Source organism: Capricornis sumatraensis, chromosome 8 (genome assembly GCF_032405125.1).
Source record: "Capricornis sumatraensis isolate serow.1 chromosome 8, serow.2, whole genome shotgun sequence".
Taxonomy (NCBI): Eukaryota; Metazoa; Chordata; class Mammalia; order Artiodactyla; family Bovidae; genus Capricornis; species Capricornis sumatraensis.
The window spans coordinates 88555864-88576292 of record NC_091076.1 but is presented as its reverse complement, the minus strand read 5'-3'; the positions used below and the strand labels follow the sequence as shown (position 1 = coordinate 88576292).

At 41.3% G+C, this 20429-nt stretch overlaps 1 protein-coding gene across 2 annotated transcripts; it reads right to left on the bottom strand.

Annotated features, from left to right (window-relative positions):
- Positions 1 to 518: 518 nt before the first annotated feature.
- Positions 519 to 20204, bottom strand: CBX1 (chromobox 1). Of its 2 annotated transcripts, none has more exons than XM_068977998.1 (5): positions 20016 to 20204; positions 4886 to 5062; positions 4238 to 4415; positions 3591 to 3685; positions 519 to 1078 (listed from the first exon to the last, which is right to left on the bottom strand). In XM_068977998.1, the coding sequence occupies exons 2-5, from the start codon at positions 5023 to 5025 to the stop codon at positions 934 to 936; spliced, it is 558 nt and encodes a 185-aa protein (XP_068834099.1). In that variant the 5' UTR covers positions 5026 to 5062; positions 20016 to 20204; the 3' UTR covers positions 519 to 933. The 2 variants fall into 2 exon arrangements, with proteins under 2 accessions (XP_068834099.1, XP_068834100.1); XM_068977999.1 differs by lacking the exon at positions 20016 to 20204 and adding an exon at positions 19917 to 19952.
- Between the last annotated feature and the right edge of the window lie 225 nt (positions 20205 to 20429).

Genomic DNA, 20429 nt, shown 5'->3' with positions numbered 1-20429 from the left:
CGGCCCTTGTCTTTCCCTACTCACTTACCTCCTATACCACTCTCTGCCCTTCCCTAAATACTTCACCAGTGGCTTGGATGGAGAAGCTGATATTTGTAACTTCACAATAGGAAAAGAAAGGGTCTTCTTGTCAGTTTCATGAGTAGCACCTCTAAGACAGAATGATCTGCCTGTGTATACACTCCAATAAGACTTTTCCTCCTCAACCAGTTTCCATCTCCCAAATGGCAGCTTTGGTAGCTTTTTATTCCTTTGTTGGGAACAGCATTAAGCTCAGGCAGGGGAATACCTTGGCTTCTAAGTTTCAGGCATTCACAGCTTTTAAACAGTCTCTCACAGTCCTCATTTAGGTTGCCAATGACATTTTTTGAAAGGATACAATATTCTGGACACTGAACCCAACCATCATTAGTTGTTCTTTCCTTCGTTTCACCGTTTCCCCAAATTTTAACAAAAATGATCCTAACCCATCTCCCTTCTTTCCCACCCCACCCCACCCACCCCAAATAATACACCAGTAATAGCCAAAAACTACACACATGCTACGCTGTAAAAATGCAGAGTTAACACTATCGGGAAGAAGGCTGTGTGGTTGTGGAGATGCTCTTTGAAGATCTACAGTATCTCTTGCTCTCCCACATCCCATTCTACGTTTTGTCCTTCATAGAAGGCCCTTTGCTTTTTTTTTCAGCAAAGTTCAGAACGGGTTGCCTTGAAACACTGACCCTCCTTCCCCTCCACCGGGATGGGTGTGCAAACTGTACAGCATGGAGCGGCTTTGAAGCCCTGGGCTGCTGTAGGGCACAGAAACTATACTGGCTCTTCAAAGGACATCTTCTCAAGCCACCTTCATGGTGTCAAGACAAGGAGAACTCCTTCTTTCCCCACTTGAAACCCACAGTCAGATGTGACAGGGGCTGGTATTCAAGAAAGTTAATTCTTATCATCTTTTTTGTCATCATCCTCTGAGGGGTAAGAATGCCACGTCAGCCTTTCCTCATAGAAGGATATGACAACCTGCGGGCACTTGACATTGGCTTCCTTGGCAGGGACCAGATCAGCCTCATCAGAGTTCTTCCTGTAGAACAAAGCACAAGAGACTTTGAGAGCAGGTGCTGGTGGTCTCCAAACATGGATCTCCCAAGAAATTGGGCTTTAAAAATATTAATTCCAGGGACTTCCCTGGTGGTCCAGTGGCTAAGACTCTGAGCTCCCAGTGCAAGGGGCCCAGGTTCGATCCCTCGTTAGGGAGCTAGATCCCACGTGCTACAACTAAGACCCAGAGCACCCAAAAAAATAAAAAAATAAAAATATTAACTCCAGAAGTCAGGCCAGGGAAGGATGATAACATGGGGTAGGCATCATTTACTAGCAGCTTTTGGTCAAATAATATCCTCGGATATCTTCTCCCATTGAAAATACCCTCTTTGTCAAAAGCTAACTCTAAACCGCTGGGAACCTCTGAACACCCCCACACATAAAAAACATGACACTCTCAGATTCTCTGAAGGAGTAAGGGAGGCTGCCATATTCCCCCAAAGCCATATCCCAGCTACTAAAAGCCCATAGACCCTGGCCTGCTAACAGGATTTAATACCATGCTAGATAGTAAGATTTAATACCAATCTGGCTCTGGCCAGAGCCAATGCAGGTGGAGACTTTCTTGCTGACTCATAATCGCACTGTTTAACACTACCAAATACCATGCGCACACAGATAGGCCACAACTCCCAGGTGCTTTGAAATGGTGCTTCAAAACTAGGAGGTAGAAAATAAAGGGACTGTTATGTAATTCTCTATATTTTTCTGAATTTTAAAATGTTCTAAAAAATTGACAACCACATACATATTACAAGGGACTTCAGCATAAGCTCTCTCTTCAGGTAATTGGGAGCATCCTAGATGAAAGCAACAGCACAGGGCAGGCAGCAGACAGATACACGTATGAGGGCATCTCTGATGAGGCACCACGCCAGACTTCTGGAACCTCAGCAACATGTATACCTAAGCCACACAGCCCCACTGACCCAGGGAAGAGTAAGCCAGGAAAGTATGTTTTTAAACAACAGATAAGAGAATGGGAGGGCAAAGAAGTGTAACAGTATGGGAGCCTGAAGTAGCCTACCCCTTGCTGACAATTCAACAACAGCCTCTGAGGTAACAGTTCAGTCATTTCACTGCACAGAAAAACAGCTACTTAGGGAAATGAACAAGTATCTCCATTCTCCAGGAGAAATAACTTTAAAATTAACTTGGTTTTATAATCAACATCCAATCTTAACTTGCAGTTACATTCACCTATAATCTTTATACATACTAGTGAGTCAACCAAAGGGATGTAATGTCAAGCAATGAGGAAGTGCTACCATTACTCAGACTGGTCGCATACAGCCACACAAAAGTATATCATAATTGGATTGAGTAACTCCTGGTATTAATTCTTTTCCCCCATATGCAGCACTTTAAAATGAACTTTTCTCCTATAGGCCAGCAATAAATAAGCTAAAAGAAGGTCAGGTTCAATAAACACCTAGGGAATGGATGGGAAAAAAAGAAGAGGTTTAGTCACCCACTCCAGTGTTCTTGCCTGGAGAACCCCAGGGACGGGGGAGCTTGGTGGGCTGCCGTCTATGGGGTCGCACAGAGTCGGACATGACTGAAGTGACTTAGCAGCAGCAGCAGCCAGCTATGACACTGGATTTCAGTGTTCAAGTTAGGCTTCTCTTGCCACCTTCTAAAGGAGAGAAATTAGTATAGACACAAGTTTCCAAGAAGGTTCTAGACTGATAAAAGGATAAAGTCCCTAGAATAATGCTTCCTTGGCAAAGGCTTAGAATTATTCACTCCTAATTTATATTTTAAAGGCAGTGATTGAGCTCTGTTTTGGAGAGAGGAGAACAAGCATTTCCAACAAGCAAGAAAAAGGGAAGAAAGTCTTGCTTTTGGACAGAGTAGAGAACTTTGGGTTAATTATAGTTAATTCTTAAGAGTCTCAGGACAACTGCTTTCATTAAGATGTTTCATGGAGTACTACCACCACTGGTTATAGTGAAAAAAAGCAGGCTTCTCTGTGCTTAGTAAAGGGGCCTTGCTGACCCCTGCTGGCAGACTTTGCAATTGAAAATTTGCACCAACTGGAAAGGATCTAACCAGGACAAAGAAAGAGCTTCAGAAATTCTTTCCTAACCCTGAGAAGTTAACAATTTCTGATCCTGGGGCTAGCCCGATCTCTATTAAGAAGGTGGTGGAAAGGGAGGATGGTTCAATCACATTTCATTTTCCCCCCCTTTATTACAGAAGTGAAATGTGATTCCTTCCTGTATACACCTCTCCACTCTAGATTTTCTCCCACCTCCTTAAAAAAAAAGGGGGGGGAGGGTGCAAAAATCTGAGAATCCTAAGGGCCCTCCCTGTAACTCATGAGACCAGGCTGGCAGTCAGGCCGAGGGTAACTATTGAAGGGCTATGCCATCTTAAAGATTTCACACCTGGGCAACTAGAATTTCCAAGGTCTACCTCTTTTCCTTTGGCATGGAACAGATGAGGAGAAGAAAAACAATAACAACACACAGAGCCACTGGCAGACTCACCATTTCATTAGGAACATGAGTTCTCCACTGGAGTCCGTAGCTCCAATAATCCGCTCTGGTTCCAAACCCCGGGCAAAGCCTCGTGGCTTTTCTGACTGTAAAAACCAGATGGAACAATTTTAACTGTATGGGACTGTTCTCCAGACTACAGCTCCTCCTGTTTTGATGATAATGTATCAAATCCTTCTGCCAACATTTCACCAATTCTTTGGCTCTAAGTCACAAGCCTTTTAGAATCAGAGTGATTGTTCCATCAAGTTTTGATGTGCTTGAGGTTTCCCCATGTGTAAAAAGGGACATTCATGTCAAGCAAAATAAATGTTCACAATTGTTTCTTCACCCTCAAAAGGTACCTTACTTTATGGTATTGAATGGATTAAAACCTGAAATGATTAAAACATTGACAGCATCTCCTCACACAAATTAATACCCTTGCACTTACTTGTTCTTAAACCTCAGATGTGAGTAGATTATGTGCCTTCATGAGAGAGCCCCCAGGTATTTTTAAAGCATGAGCCTATCTAAGACTGCAAAAGGACTGAGATCCAAGCAGCAGCAGAACAAAAGTGCTGAAACTATCTGGCTATCAGCTGCTTTGATAGCAGCATGAATTCGGGGCTAGTAAAAATTCTTATTTCAAGTCTTACCTCTTCTTTCTTCTTCTTTGGTTTGCTCTCCTCCCCCTTATCTTCCGAATCAGAATCAGCTTTGCGCTTGCCTCCCTCTGATTTATCTGTCTCGTGTGCTGTTTTCTGTGACTGCAGAAACTCAGCAATGAGATCAGGGCAATCCAGGTTCTCTTCTGGTTCCCATGTGTTATCCTCACTGAAACCAGAGGCACACGAGTCACAAAGTTAGTACACACTCCACCGAGAGGCACAGGAGGACGAGAGCTGCTGTCCTTGGAAAAGAACTAGATTCTGTCCAAGACCAAGAACTAGATTCTGTCCAAGACCAAGAACTCGACAAAGCTCAAATTTCTTGGTAAGTGGTAGGGGGCTTTATAGTATTAACACAAATTGAAAGCTGCCTCATTCAAAAGAAAGTTTACGTTCTCTTTGCAAATTTGCATCAGTCTTAAGCCATACACAAAACTGCTCATCAGAAATTGGTCATGCATGATAGCATTTTGTACATGTAGATCATTTTCCTAAGAGTATAAGCCATGGAGGCCAAGCCAGAGTCACAATGTACCCATCGGAGCACCCTGTTGCCCTGTGTCACGCACATTATCAGTCTCCTGAGAAACAGCTGGTGATCGGATGAACACATCTTTCTGGGTGAATGAAACTTACTCTGAGAAGCCCTTCCACTTTAGGAGATACTCCACTTTGCCCTTTACCACTCGACGGTCTAGAACTTTTTCCACCACATATTCTTCTTCCTCTTCTTCTAGCACCTCCTCCACTTTCTTCTTGTTTTGTTTTTTCCCCATAGTGCCCGCCAGCTTTCTGGTATAAAGGATGACGCCGCTAAAATGATAAAGGAAATAAAAAGGACATTAGGGTACTCTTCTTAGGGAAATATGTAGATAAGAAAACCAGGGATATAAAAAATGACTTTAATAGGGCCCAATGCTGTTATTAAATGTTATGCCTATTCATTTTCAATAGCCAAGAGTTTTCTGATTATGTTGAACTAGAAAGTTAGTTTTCTAAAACAGCTCCAACTAATCTCACAGCAAGACTTCTTTATGCCTGCACATCCACTTAAAACTTTTATACTCATTCTAAGTTTAAAAATAACTCCCAATACTTCTTTACTTATGATATCTAAAGTATTACATTAATTTGAAAGAAAAGCAATCTTCCCAAAAATAAGGTCTATACATCAAACCTAAAATATATATAACTCGCTGATCCATATTTTCTCCTATTCTCTGAATGTTTTTCAATTTCACCAAAGTATTCGACTTGGATTTTTACTGTGGGAAATGGCTTATCCTATTTATTAGACATTTAGTTTAATTTTCCCTTCTGTATATGCATATATAATATATACAGTTCTTCTGCATTGTTAAGCACCATCTCTTTTGAGTTCCCTTAAGATTTTTTATGTGGTTTTTCTTTTCTAAGAATGGCACCATTAATTGTCACTTAAGTTTTTATTCTTTCTAAGTCTGAGAAGGAGTCATAAAAATGCCAGAATGACCATGAGATTCTCTAATGAATTTGGAAGTATGGGAAAAAAGATATCACAGATAACAAAACCTGTATTCTTTTGTATATCATCAAGCTAGGTAACCTGTAGGGCTTCCCAGGTGGTGCTAGTGGTAAAGAACCCACCTGCCAATGCAAGAGACATAAGAGACATGGGTTCGATCCCTGGGTTGAGAAGATCCCCTGGAGGAGGGCATGGGAACCCACTCCGGTATTCTTGCCTGGAGAATCCCATGGAGAGAGGAGCCTGGTGGGCTACAGTCCACAGGTTGCAAAGAGTCAGACACAACTGAAGCGATTTAGCACACACGCACAGTAACCTCTAAGGGTTTTTCCAGTCCCCTACAAATCTGTTCTCTTTGGTCCTTCGGACAACTCTTCTAACTGCTGGGTAGGCATAAAGCCTACAACTGTGTCAGTAGGTGGCGCCATTAGATACTAAGACAATAAAATTGATCTACAAAACTGGCTGAAATCTACAAACTGATAGATCAGCGACCAGCAGGGAACTATAGAGTCAAAAGTATGGCTGATGATCCAAGACAAGAAAGTGGTTACTACCATGTTTCATGTTTGTATTTAAGGTAGTGCCAATTTGGGGGTTAAACTGCTTATTTCTAGCATCCTTGGGAAAGGAGTCTTACTGAGTTAAAGTATAAACACTTCTACTACATATTTTTAAACTGGCATGTGGACAGAATATATTTAGAAAGAGCTCATCTATAGACTATATGAAACAAACCTTTCATAAAAATCAGACTCACCATTGTGAATCAGTTACAGTATCTACAGATGTTGAGTTTACATTCTGAGATATTCTCATTTCGGTACATATGAGCAATTGGGACTAGTGAAACAACAAACATTTGGTTGGCTGCCGGAAAATTTTAGACGTTGCAAGAGACTGCAGATTCAAGAGAGTAAGTAACGGTCCCTGTTTTCCAGAAACCTCAAGTCTGCCAATTAAAAATAAAGATACCTCTTCCACTAAAGGCATTCTGAACTTCACACAAAAAAAGTTTTCTGAGGTGCTTTTAGTGTGGTCTGTGGCAACACCCAATGCCCCTGTCCACGCAGCTCACACACACGTCTAAGCTGACTCTTCTTCATTTACATTTGCTCATTCCTCTTCTTTTACATACCGAAGATTTTGCTTTCCTCCCCTCCCCAAGCCCTCTATGTTTCAGTGCCACATGAGTTTTCCTTTTCTTCTGTTACTGAACAGACAAATCAATGCACTGAATGTCAGCTTTGGCTAATTATTGGCTATTGTGCCTCTGATTCAAAGGCTGTTTCTTCTTCCTGGAGGGAAGTATTTTCAGAATTCTGATTGCCATGATAAGTGTTATTTTATCAGGAAAGAAAACAAACCTAATTTTTCTTTAGGATAAGTGCTGCAGTAGTAGCTGCTCCCAAGAACAAGTGCTACTCTTTGCAAGATTTATCATCAGTCTTTGGTTAATGTGCAGAGAAAAATAAATTGACAGTTACCTTTCAATAACAAAGGGTACCACAACTCCCTATATTAGTTTGGACTCAGAAATTAGAAGCCACTCCCTTTCTAAACAGACAGAAAGAGAACAGTGGTTTACAGACAACTCCAAACCAGTAACTGTCCCCTCATCAACCTTCTTCTAAGCAATTAAAGTAAAGAAAAAGCAGTCTTATCACTCTGGCTTCAGAATTAAGAGCTACTTATCTGTGTTGTTTACATTAATAGCTGTATATGTCTTACAAAAAGTCCTGTTACTACAAAATAATGACAGTTTCTACCTCATCGCTAGCTACTGGGAAATCTGGAGTAAGACTTTTTGATTTTCCTCTTAAACTCATTGTCCTAAGAGCAACTGAAAAGAGAAGTGAAGAATGTAGAAAACAGACCTCCACTTCTGTCTTGAGTTTTCTTAACTAGCTCATCCCAGCACCCGTCTCCAGGTTAGATTCTTTATATTGGAGATTCTCAGCCAGGCTTCCCAATGTGAGTTTTTTCCTTATTTATTGGTACATTTCTGGGGTCCTGAATAAGCCATTTGTCAAAGTCAGTAGAGAAGTGGATTAAATACACAACTCACTCTTCCCACAAAACCAAGCACTTTCAGACAAGCCAAAGTGAAAATGTTAGTTGCTCAGTCGTGTCCAACTCTTTGCAACCCCATGGACTGTAGCCCTCCAGGGTTCTCCATCTGTGGGATTTTCCAGAATACTGGGATTTTCCAGAATACTGGAGTGAATTGCCATTTCCTTCTCTAGGGAATCTTCCTGACTCAAGGATCAAACTTGGGTCTTCTGCATTGTAGGCAGACTCTTTTCTGTCTGAGCCACCAGGGACGTCAGACAAGCCAAGATCTCCCTGAAATATTATGACAGACCAGTCATTTGCATATACTTTCCAAACTGATAATGTCAAGAGAAATCCCCTCTCCTTGAATACGGCAGTCTCCAAATACCAGCAGTAATACCTGAAGGAGGGCTCTCAATTGTAATTGCTTGACAAGGAAATTTCAAAGTAACTCAGATCAGAGTAGTAGCACAATGGAAAAATGCCATTAGTCAATTCTATTTGCCACTCTCTCTAAATATCCTGGCAAACAAATTATAGCATAAAAAGTGCCAAAATCAACGAACAAAGGGTCAAGATATATACCATACATCACAATGTGTACACAGAGGTGAACGGTTCTAAATTAACTTAGAAATCTTAGTCCGTGGACAAGTCTTCTTAAAGCTCATCACGATGTTTCAGACAAAAATACCTATGATCAGTTAAGCTGCTATAATTTTTACCTAAATATTAAACTGGATCTGCCACATTAAAAAAAAAATCAATTTTAACTTTTGTCTGTGCTGGGTCTTCACTGCTGCACGCAGGCTTTCTCTAGTTGCAGAGAGTGGGGGCTACTCTCTAGTTCTGGTGCACAGGTTTCTCGTTGCAGTGGCTTCTCTTGTTGCAAGAGCATGGGCTCTAGGGCCCCAGGGCTCCAGTAGCTGAGGATGGCTGGTCTCTAGAGGGCAGACATCAGTAGTTGTGGTGCACAGGCTTAGCTGCCCCAAGGCATGTGGGGTCTTCCCAAAGCAGGGGTCGAACCCATGTGCCCTGCTTTGGCAGGCAGATTCTGAACCGCTGGACCACAAGGGAAGTCTGATCTGCCACATTTAAAATGCCTAGAAAAATAATACTTCACATTTATATTGCACTTTACAGTTAATGTGCTACCACAACTCATTTGATCTTTGAAATCATCCTATAAAATAAGCCATTCAGATGTCATTGACACCTCAGAGATAACACAACAGACTTACAGGAAATAAACCTCCCAAGGTCACACAATTAATAAAATTACAGCACTTCAGTATGCACATTTCCTAGCAGGGCTGGGCTAATGACCCTGCCACCCACACAGATCTAGGAGCTAGACCAAAGGACAACATACTTAAAGGGAGATTTCCCTCCAGTCTATACAAGGAAAGGATCTGACTTGATCCTCTCTACAATTTGTCATCAGTAAATAAGGAAGTGATGGACAATGATTTCTTTCAGTTAATACCCTGGAGTATGTATAGGTGTTTAAAAACTACTTGGTCTTTTCCAGTGAGTCTGCTGATGTGAAGAGCACACTCACTTGAAAAGACCCACATGCTGGGAAAGACTGAAGGCAAAAGAAGGGGGCGGCTGAGGAAGAGATGGTTAGATAGCATCACTGACTCAATGGACATGAATTTGAGCAGACTCTGGGAGATGGCAGAGGACAGAGGGGCCTGGTGTGCTGCATCCATGGGGTCGCAACCTAGCGAATGAACAACAGCTGTTAAATCAACAGGTGTGACAAAGTTTTGGTTTTTAGGGCCCCAGGAGTCTTCTGAGTCTTTTAAATTGACAAGTGCTGTCTGCTGAGTTGTTTCAGTCATGTCCAGCTCTTTGCAACCCCATGGACAGCAGCCCGCCAGGCTCCTCTGTCCATGGGATTTTCCTGGCAAGAACACTGCTAGGAAAATGGGTTGCCATTTCCTCCTCCAGGGGTTCTTCCCGACCCAGGGATCAAACTCACGTCTCCTGCACTACAGGTGGATTCTTTGTCACTAAGCCAATAGGGAAGCCCTGACAAGTACAGAATTTTGCATTTTTGTTGCTTAGCAAGTAGACTACAGAGAATTACTGAGAAAATGCCAGTTTTAAGAACCCAAACTTGTTCTATGGTGTCCCAAAGAATCTAGGAATAGTGTAAATCTGAAGCAAAGTCACGAACTCATAGCTCTTTAAGAGAAAAAAACACAATTGAGATTCTCCTAGACACCCCTCCACTCTTACAGTTAAGAGCTAGAAAATGTAAAGGAGTAACAACGCTGCTTGCTGGCAGAAGACCGTGAAGTATCAGACACAGGATTAGGCATTCTGTTTTTGAATACACGCATACCTCCAGACCTCTACAATGAGTCTCTCAACTTTTCTCTTTTCCCAGTGCATATAAAAGTTGTTCACACTATAGTCTACTAAGCATGCAATAGCACTGTCTAAATAACCAATACATATACCTTAAACAAAAAATACTGCTAAAAATGCTAACCATCATTTGAACCTTTAGCAAGTCATAACCTTTTTGCTAGTGAAGAGTCTTGCCTTCATGTTGATGGATGCAGACTGATGAAGGTGGTGCATTATGAAAGATGGGGTGGTTATGACAGTTTCTTAAAACAATGAAGTTCTCCACATTGACTCTTCCTTTCATAAACTGCCTTCTTTGTAGTATTAATGCTGTTTGATAGCCTTTTACCCACAGAACTTCTTTCAAAATTGGAGTCAGTCCTGTCAAACCCTGCTGTTGCTTTATCAAATGAGTTTGTATAATATTCTGAATCCTTTGTTGTCATTTCAACAACCTTCACAGTATCTCCACCAGGAGTAGATTCTATCTCAAGAAATCACTTTTTTGGCTCAACCATAGGAAGCAACTCCTCATCAGTTGAAGTTTTATTTTGAGATTGCAGTAATTTACTCTTCAGACTCCCCTTCTAATTCTCTTGCTATTTCCACTACATGTGCATTTCCTTCACTGAAGTCTTGAACTCCTCAAGGTCATCCATAAAGGCCGGGAATTAACTTCTTCCAAATTCCCATAAGTGTTGTATTTTGACCTCTTCCAATGAACCACAAATGTTCTTAATGGTATCTAGAATGGTGAATCCTTTCCAGGTTTTCAATTTTCTTTCCCCAGATCTATCAGAGGAGTCACTATCTATGGCTGTTATAGCCTTACAAAATGTATTTTTTAAATCACACTTGAAAGTCAAAATGATTCCTTGATCCACTGGCTGCAGAATGCTGCTGTGTTTGCAGGGATGAAAACAACATTAATCTTTTACATCTCCATTAGAGCTCTTGGGTGACCAAGTGTATTATCAATGAGCAGTAATATTTTGAAAAGAATCATTTTCCCTGAGCAGTAGGCCTCAACAGTGGGCTTAAAATACTGTAATTTTATTGTGTGCAGCAGATCTTTTCACACCAAGTATTAGTTTTTCCATGTGAAATAAATTAAGATTTAAAATGATAAAGTTATTGTTAAGGAGATGCACTAGGCAACAGAAAAAGCTTAAGAGTTTTCATCTGAAACTGGAAAACAGAATAGTCTGGAAAAAGGGGATATAAGGAAAGTACCATACATTGCTAAGACCAAAAAAAAGCAGCTTTGGGGGCCATGTTGTAAACTGTGTTGTAAACAGATTAGATTTTTAAGGGCCCTAAGATTTTTGGAATGGTAAATGAGCACTGGCTTCAACTGAAAGTCACCAGCTATATTAGCCCCTATAGCGTCAGCCTATCCTTTGAAGCCAGGTATTGACTTCTCCTCTCTTGCTATGATAAAGTCCCAGACGGCATCTTCTTCCAATAGAAGGTTGTTTCATCTACACTGAAAATATGCTGTTTACTGTAGCCAACTTCATTAATTATTTTAGCTAGATCTTCTAGATAGCTTGCTGTACCTTCTACATCAGCACTTGCACCACTTGCATCACCTTGCACTTTTAAGTTATGAAGACATCTTCTTTCTTTAAATCTTACTAACCAACCTCTGCTGACTGTTCTGCAGCTACCTTACCTTGTGAGGCTTTCACAGAAATGAGGAGTTAGGGCCTTCTCTGGATTAGACTTTGCCTTAAGGAAATGCTCTAACTGGTTTAATCTTCTATCCAGACCATTAAAACTTTCTACATATGAGCAAACGGCTGTTTTGTTTTTCTTATCATTCATGTGTTCACTGGAGTAGCACTTTTAATTTCCTTCAGAAACTTCCTTTGCATTCATAACTTGGCTAACCAGTGCCTATCTTTGGCCTTCGGCTTTTAACATGCCTTCCTCATTAAACTTAATAGTTTTTAGCCTCTAAAGTGAGTGACATAACTTTTCCTTTCACTTGAATACTCAGAAAGCATTGTAGTGTTATTAAATGGCCTAATTTCAAGGAATAGGGAGGCCTGGGGAAAGGAAGAGACTGGAACAGCTGGCAGATTAAGTTCTGGTATCTTAAATGGGCATGGTTTGTGGCACCCAAAAACAATCACAATAGCAATATCAAAGATCACTGGTCACAGATCACTATAACAAATTTAACAGTAATGAAAAGTTTGACGTATTGAGAGAATTGCCAAAATGTGACACAGAGACATAAAGTGAGCAGATGCTGTTGGAAAAATGGCACTGATAGACTTATTTTTTTGACACAGGGTTGCCATAAACTTTTAACTTGTAAACCTTCAATTTGTAAAAAATTCAATTATCTTCAAACCACAATAAAGTGAAGTGCAATAAAGTGAAGTCCGAGTGAAAGGGTATGAGAAGGATCTGAGAAGACAATGTGAGCATAGCTCCTGCTTGCCATCACATACATGAATTATAAAGGGCTAGCCCAGAACTTCCAAGCTGATTTCTTGCCAGCTTTCAGAAAGGTCAAACTCCACATGTGAGGACAAGGTAACATCTACAGACCTCTGAAACCAGACCAGCAGGATGTTTTCAGTAAACGCTAAGGTAAAACACACTGGTCTGGTGAATCTGTATTAAGAAAGCATTCACAGGAAAGCAGACCTTGAACAGAGAACTTCCACCTAAATGAGAAACACTCACCTATGGAATCTACAAATACAGAAGTCTACATCCCGGGAGTCAAAAAATAGAGTATGTGTATTATTTTTAAAAATATTGTTTTTCTAATTGTAATTAGCTTATGTATTCAAATGGCAACCCACTCCAGTGTTCTTGCCTGGAGAATCCCAGGGACGGGGGAGCCTGGTGGGCTGCCGTCTATGGGGTTGCACAGAGTCGGACACACTGAAATGACTTAGCTTAGCTTATTCATATTGAATTACAAAATTACTTAAAGCAAGAAATCAGTTTCCTTCCTGAAAATCTGTCTTTGTCCTTCTACATGTAAACTGACCCAGATGTACCATATGTGAAAATAGATATTACAGTTCTATAATTTGCCTTTTAATATAAGTATCTCTGACATTATTCCATAAAGATCTCCATTCTTAAGCTGCACAATATTCCAAATTGTATGGACATACCATACTCTAACCATTCACCTAGTGATGAAAATTTTTTGTTTCCTATTTTTTATTATTGCAAAGAGTGTTGCTTTGATCACGGCATCTCATCTTTAAAAGCTCCTTAGGCGATCTGATGCACATCCTCGGAAAAAAGCCACTGCTACAAGAGGATTGACAGAAACTACTTTCCTCAGTAAAATTACATAACTATTGCAAACATAAATCAATTCTTATACTTAGCAAAAAGGTAGGTGAACATTTTACTTCCTCCATAAAGCCCATTATTCCAGCCCATTTAGAATAAGGCTGGAACAGTAAGTGATAACTGATTCTTGAAAACAAAACCTCCATATCATCTTCAACAGCATTCACTCTAGACCGTTTTTCTCCTAGCAATGAAACTGGAAGAGTACTGCTTGAAGACTCCTTATAATTCCTCTAGCTAGTATGAGCACCGGAAGCATATCTTTCCTGTGCTCGATCTCTCAAAACTATGCCTATAGGCATTATGTATATTTACTGCAAACTCAGTTTCCTCATCTGTAAAACAGGTGTAATAACTCCATGGAATTCCACTGGGGTGAGCTTTTTATTACCTTCTGGCATTCATTATCTATTTACATATTTGCACTTATGTTCTACTTCATTAATTATTTACTGCTTTAAGCATAACTCTGAAATCCAGTGCAATGGGAACTTGGTGAGAAAATACCATTTTTTCCCCCTGTGTATATGGCTGAAATTCATGGCTAGGTTTTTCAAAACATCATAGCAGCTCCAGAACACTCAAGAAGGACCCAGATCTGACTGGTAAGAATGACCAGTAATTACAAAACAGAAACCAAGATCTCATTTCTGGAATACTGAGAGAGAAGAGCTGCCAGAAACTGAGAAATCACATTTCATACACCTGAAGTGTAGAAATTCCTTATGTTCTTTATCTTATCCAGGCAGAAAAATGAAGACCTTGTAGTAAATGGCAAAAGGAATGTATCTTCCTATGAAGATAGATAGGTGACGAAAAGGAAGTAAATTCTGGGAACAAACTATGGAAAATTTCAACAGAATTATTTGCAAAAGGAATTTTAAGATTTCTGAAGAAACTACATAAATACCAAAAGTCAGTTTTAATGATTTCTATGGTAAAATTCTATAATAAACTTCAGAGATTATGATTTCAGGCTCTGATTTTACAGATATAGTTTTTAAAAAGGTCAATTACTCAATTAAATGGTCTAAGAATTCATGTAGCTTTTACTGAGTTCAGAACAAAATTATGACATTGATTTCTCTCTATTCATACTCTGTATCTGGTCTCTTGTTTTTTATCTTAAGTATCTTTTAACTTATACATTTGTCTAGTCCCACTACTACCATCCTACTCCAGGTAACCACCATCTCCTGCCTGGGTAACTCCTAACCCAATTCATTCTCAACAGCAGCCACTGATGTAAAAATGAAGACCTCCATACCATTATCTGCAGGCATTTGAACTGAAGACCACTGCATCGAACCCTAACAATCACGATTACCTTGCCCTTTGCCCCATTCTCCACTCAACCACTTCCCTTAACTAAAATGCCCCCATAAGAAGCATCCTTGAAGCCCCAGACTAGATTAACTCTTCTTGTGAACATACTCCTACATCATCTACTGAGCGTCTATTATGTGTGAGACACTAGAAAAATGGGGAGAACACCACAAACAAAATTCCTGGTCTCTTAGAGTTTATATTCTAACGAGGACAAATAAGTGAGCATGAGTGGGAGTTTATGTATGCATGTGTCTGCAGAGTAGGGCTCAGAGAAGAAGCAAGAAAACATTAATGGGACTTCCCTAGTGGTGCAGTGGTTAAGATCTCGCCTTCCAATGCAGAGGGTGTGGGTTATTGTCAGGGAGCTAAGATTCCACATGCTTCGCCACCAAAACATGAAACAGAAGCATTACTGTAACAAATTCAACAAAGATTTTAAGGAGACAACTCGGCAAAACTTAGAAAAATATACCAAATTTGGAGAACAGTGGGTTCAAAGTCCTAGGGTGAGAAGAGCCTGCTTTATCTGAGGAACAGAAGTGTGGCCAGGTAGAAAGAGCTAGACTGAGGGAGCAGCAGGCAAGAACCAGCTGATCATTACTGTGTATTTCACTCCCCACTTCACTCCTTCTCCATCTAGCTCCTTTTTCCATTCCATGTTTTCCTTACCTGTCTTTTGCCTCTAGCTTAGGTTCAAGGCCTAGTCAGTTAACAGCATAAAAGTTAATGGCTACAGCTCTACTAGCTTTTAATACCATCTATTAAAAAAACAAATCAAAACAATAAGCACTTACTAACAGCCTGGGTGGAAAAAGGTAACCAATTCATTCCAGCTAAAGCACTGAAAGCTTCTGCAAGTTCCACATCACAGGAACCCCTTTGACCCTGGCAAATGGAACTGCTGGGCTAGGGTAGCAGGATCTGCAGACTCACAGAAGTAGAGGCTTTTGAAAATATAACTTTTAATATAACATATAACTTTTGCTGAATACTGAACACAATGCATAGAAAGGCACTTAATTCAACTCTCACAACAAACACTATTAAGTCCATTTCGGGAAACTAAGGCTTTCTGAAGCATAGGAAAATTCCCAAAGTCTCCGAAGGGTAAGACACAGAACCAGGAATGTAAGATTAAAAACATACAAAAAAGTACAAAAGCAACTGAAGTTCAGTTTCATTTCAACAGAAGAAATAACAGGAGTATGTAATAATTAGCAAAATAAATATAAGCAAGAATAAGTAGCCACAAAAGTATTACAGGGGTTTAGAAAAATAAATAGCTAGGGTGACTAGAGGTTTTGAAAAGTCAGGATTTGAGGTAAGGCTCCAACAGCATTTGAAAAGCGGGACTGGAGGGAGGCAATTTAAGCCCAGGGAACTATTGTTAACAAATGCAATGAGGCACTTCTGAGGTAGGCAGGGTGTAAACCATCTTGGGTGGGAGTAGAATGAATAGGAAAGCAGCAGGTAACTGCTAAAAAATTTTCTGCAAAGTCTCCTCCTCCTTCCTTAGAAAGGCCAAACTCCTCAGCATAACATCTAACACCCTTTAGATTCACCTATTCCATACTCCCACTTCCCTCACAAATCTTACATTCCTGTCAAAACGGAAAACTATAACCTGAACATACGCTGCACACTTCCTCTATGCATGGATTTGCTCTTTACTTAGAAGTGTGTGTGCACACTCTCAGTGTGTCCAACTGTTTGCGACCCCATGGACTGCGGCCTGCCAGGCTCTTCTGTTCATGGAATTTTCCAGACAAGAACACTGGAGTGGGTTGCTATTATCCTGTCCAAAACTAGTAGTCAAAACCCTACCCATCCTTCAAGAGCTAGCGCAAATGCTACTTCTTCTATCACGTCTACCCAACTCAGCCAAGTATTATTTCTCTTTTTCTTGTAATTACCAAAGCATTTTGTTTTTATTTTTACTCAGACACTCAATTAAAGGTAGGTCTGGACCTGGCATACGGTGCTGAACCCCATATGGGCAATAAGAATGGAGGTCTCAGAATCAGATAACCAAGGAACAGAGGTTGAAAGCTCTCAGCTTTTCAGGGAAAGCTCAGCAAACAAACTGGATTATGATCAGTAGCATTACCAGACATTGAAAGGCAGGTGAAGGCATGTATAGAACATTCAATTTGTAGTCCTTCTGACGCATGTTTCTAAATGCTTTTAGTTCGTCCGTTAGCTGTAGCTGTTTGTGAGGCAAATGCTTTCCAGATGGAAAACTTTACTGGGCAAAAAACAAGAATTTGTGCCACATACCCAGTGAGCAGGACTTTCATTTTTAAAGGAATCCCTGTCCTCGAATTTTGGGATCTAGGACTAGAATATCAGTGTGAAAATAAAATTAGAATTTTATCTGAGATGTGTCCCAAAACTTTGGCTAACTCCTTTTCATTGTGCTGATGTAAATAAAACTATATCTATCTATATCTATAAAAGCCACAAGCATCTGTAAATATTAGCAGGACACAATGATACCAGAAGCAAATCTTTTAGTTTAAAATGAAATAAAAGTGATTAGAAAGCAAGACCACAACTATGACTAAGTTGGAATTAAAAGCAGAGACCAAAGCATTCATAGACAACACAACAAAATCAGAATAATGACACTAACTTCTCAAATACCACAGTTGTTAAGCTTTCAATGTGTTAGCTACTATTAAAGAAAGGCACAATTTCACAGACAAATTAGGCCATCCTCTCTTGGTCAGCAAATCACAAAAGCTTAAAGGCAGTAACTCAAATACTCACACGATCAGAATTTTGTCCTTAATCAAATAACTTCTCCAGTTAACCTTGGAAAGGCTATTCAAGTTTTCAATAGACATTTCTATTGAGAAATACTTAGCTCCATACAAAGGACACAAAATTTTCAAAATACTTACGTAACAGAAAATATTCAAAGTACTATATAGCTTGCTGTTGAAACCCAGATCCTGAGTGCTCTCCCAGTCCTGGCTTAGCGTATTTAAAACTGCCACTTACACAATCTGCACACCTTTTCTGTATTTAATACCCAGGTGACTATATTAAAAACGGAGGCTAAGACAAGAACGCCAAGGGCAACAGTTTTACTCTGCCAAATGTCATAGAACAAAAACAGGCAAATTGATTATATAAATGCACAGTGAGTCATTCTGCTAACTCAGGGAATTCTCAGGAAGATCTCAAAGCCCTATCCATTCATTCAACAATATGAATGAACTATGTGTTAGTCTTGGATGAACAAGAGGCATGGCTCATCCTACATGAACCCATAAACTTGCCATTAGCCTCTTATTTAAAAAACTACCCAGAAAAATTAACTATGATGCAAAAATTCATCAAATACAACGGAAAATCTATTATACCATCAGAGACAGTATACGAAAAGGGAAGATTTCATTGGTAAACTACTAGAAAATGACAAAAATGCATCACTTCTCTTTAAGTGGTATGAATTCAAAAAGAAATATTTTCCTAGTCTCTAAAATGGGCACCAGAAGATAGAATGGTTGCTTCCTTTCCTTAGATGATGATAAAAATATTAGTATCCTGTAGTCAAACTGCAGGATAGGGTATTCTTTCTCGGTCTCCCTTAATCAAGAAACTAGACGCACAAAGCTACACGATACTTACATTTTTAATGGAAAAAAAGAAAAAAACTTAGGCTACAGCAGCCAATGAAGAAAACAGCACCACAGAGAAAATTGTAAAGGACTGGAGAGTCTGAACTGCCCTAAAGCTTTATCAAGGAGTGGCCAATTCCAACAATGTGCTCTTCAAACATATCACTTTCCATATAAATATCTGTAAGCACTTTGGAACACAGACACTAATTTCCCAACTGTATTCCTGCACCCATTCCAAAATCTTGGACCTTTTAAAACTATTCAAAATGCCGACCGGAATCTTAACACAATTGAGAAGGGTATCTTAAACCCTCAGCTAGAGGTTCTGGTATAACTGATCTTGTAAATGCCACCTCAACAGAGTCGAACCCGTACATGTCTGAATGCAACAGCAATCCAAGAAAAACCTGCATCTGAAGTTTTGAAAAAGGGGTAAAGTAGTGCTCCCTTCGTGTTCAAATTTTCTAGCCAAGGACAAGCTGGCTAAAAAACTTAAGAGCTGAAGGAAAAAATCTGACAATCTCATGAACTTTTCCACGTTCTCTCTCAACTTCCCACACCATCTCACAATCTCTCACTAACTTCATTCCTTAAATATGAACTCGTCTACACATTTCTACAACTTCACTGCCTTTTGTGACCAGCAACAGTCCCAGATAAAAACTTATGTAATCAATTACGAATTGAAGCAAGAGTTGCACTGGGACTTTTTAACTCCTTAAAGGAAACACGGAATGAAGGAAGGCAGCAGAAAACCTGGAAAAGATAATAAAATGCGTTCCATCTTTTCTTCACACATTCTTACAGCCGATCAACCAGAAAGCAAGCGGTGGCCAGTTTTTCCCTTTTCTTGTGCAAGCCTCACAGAAAAGCTCTCGGGACCTCCGCCCACTTACTCTAACAGTTTCTCCCCGCCACCCCTAGTCCCCGAGCAAAACCAGGCAAATACCACCCCTCCTTCTAGACCCTTCCCCAATTTACTCAACAGACCTCCCCAAAGCACTACACTTGGGGCTGCCCTGCCCCCCCCCCTCCCCCGCCGCTTACAATTTCCTCGAAGTTATCGCTCCGCAACTCCGCAAGCGGAGTTCCTACGGCAGCCCTGGCTGGACCCAATATTCTCAGGTTACATTTCTAACCTCGGGTCTTGCAGTCGTCAACCCTCCCCACGCTGGTTCAAGCGCCCAGGCTACCCCGTCCGTCCTCTTCCCAATTTACTATGTTTCCTCTCCAGCCCAATCCCCCAGCCGCCCACCCAACCCACGTAGCATTGTCTTGGTCTACTCAGGCCGAAGGGCGACCCGCAAACGCTCGGCCCACCCCAAATCGCTTCAATCTCTGGCTCCTGACTCGCCGCCCCGCCCTCTCCATCTTCTCGCGCTCTTCGCCCTACCCACTGCGCCCGGCAGAAGACTGCGCGGGGAGGGAGAGGGAGTCGGGCGCGCTCCTCGCTCCTAACCTCTGCCGCGAGCTCGCGGCCCCTGATCCACGGCTCCCGCCGCCGCCGCCGCCGCCGCGCGCCATCCCCCCGCTTGCCCGCCTCTAGCGGGCTCTTCACCTCAGAGCAGCGCCCACAAGCCCGAGAGGAATCGGTGCCGCGCTACTGGCGGGTCTTGTCCGGCCGGCCGGGGGAGTGGCGACCAGAAAAGCAACAAGCCGGGTGACCACTGTCGAGCCCCCTCACTGAAGCGGCGTACCGCAGGCCCCTGCCAACGGCCCTCCCCTCAGACGAACAAAAGAGCCTCGCACTCTGCGCTGCCCGCCGCCCGCACCGCGCAGGCGCGACGACCCGCCGCACAGCAATATGGGACTCGGAGTCCGTCCCGGACTACAAGACCCGAAGTGCTGCGCGCCTTCCACGGCGCCACGCACAGTTTGCGAGGGTTTCGAGAAGTTTTAATTTTTCTACCACTAGTGTCGGAGACGGAGAAGGCAATGGCACCCCACTCCAGTACTCTTGCCTGGAAAATCC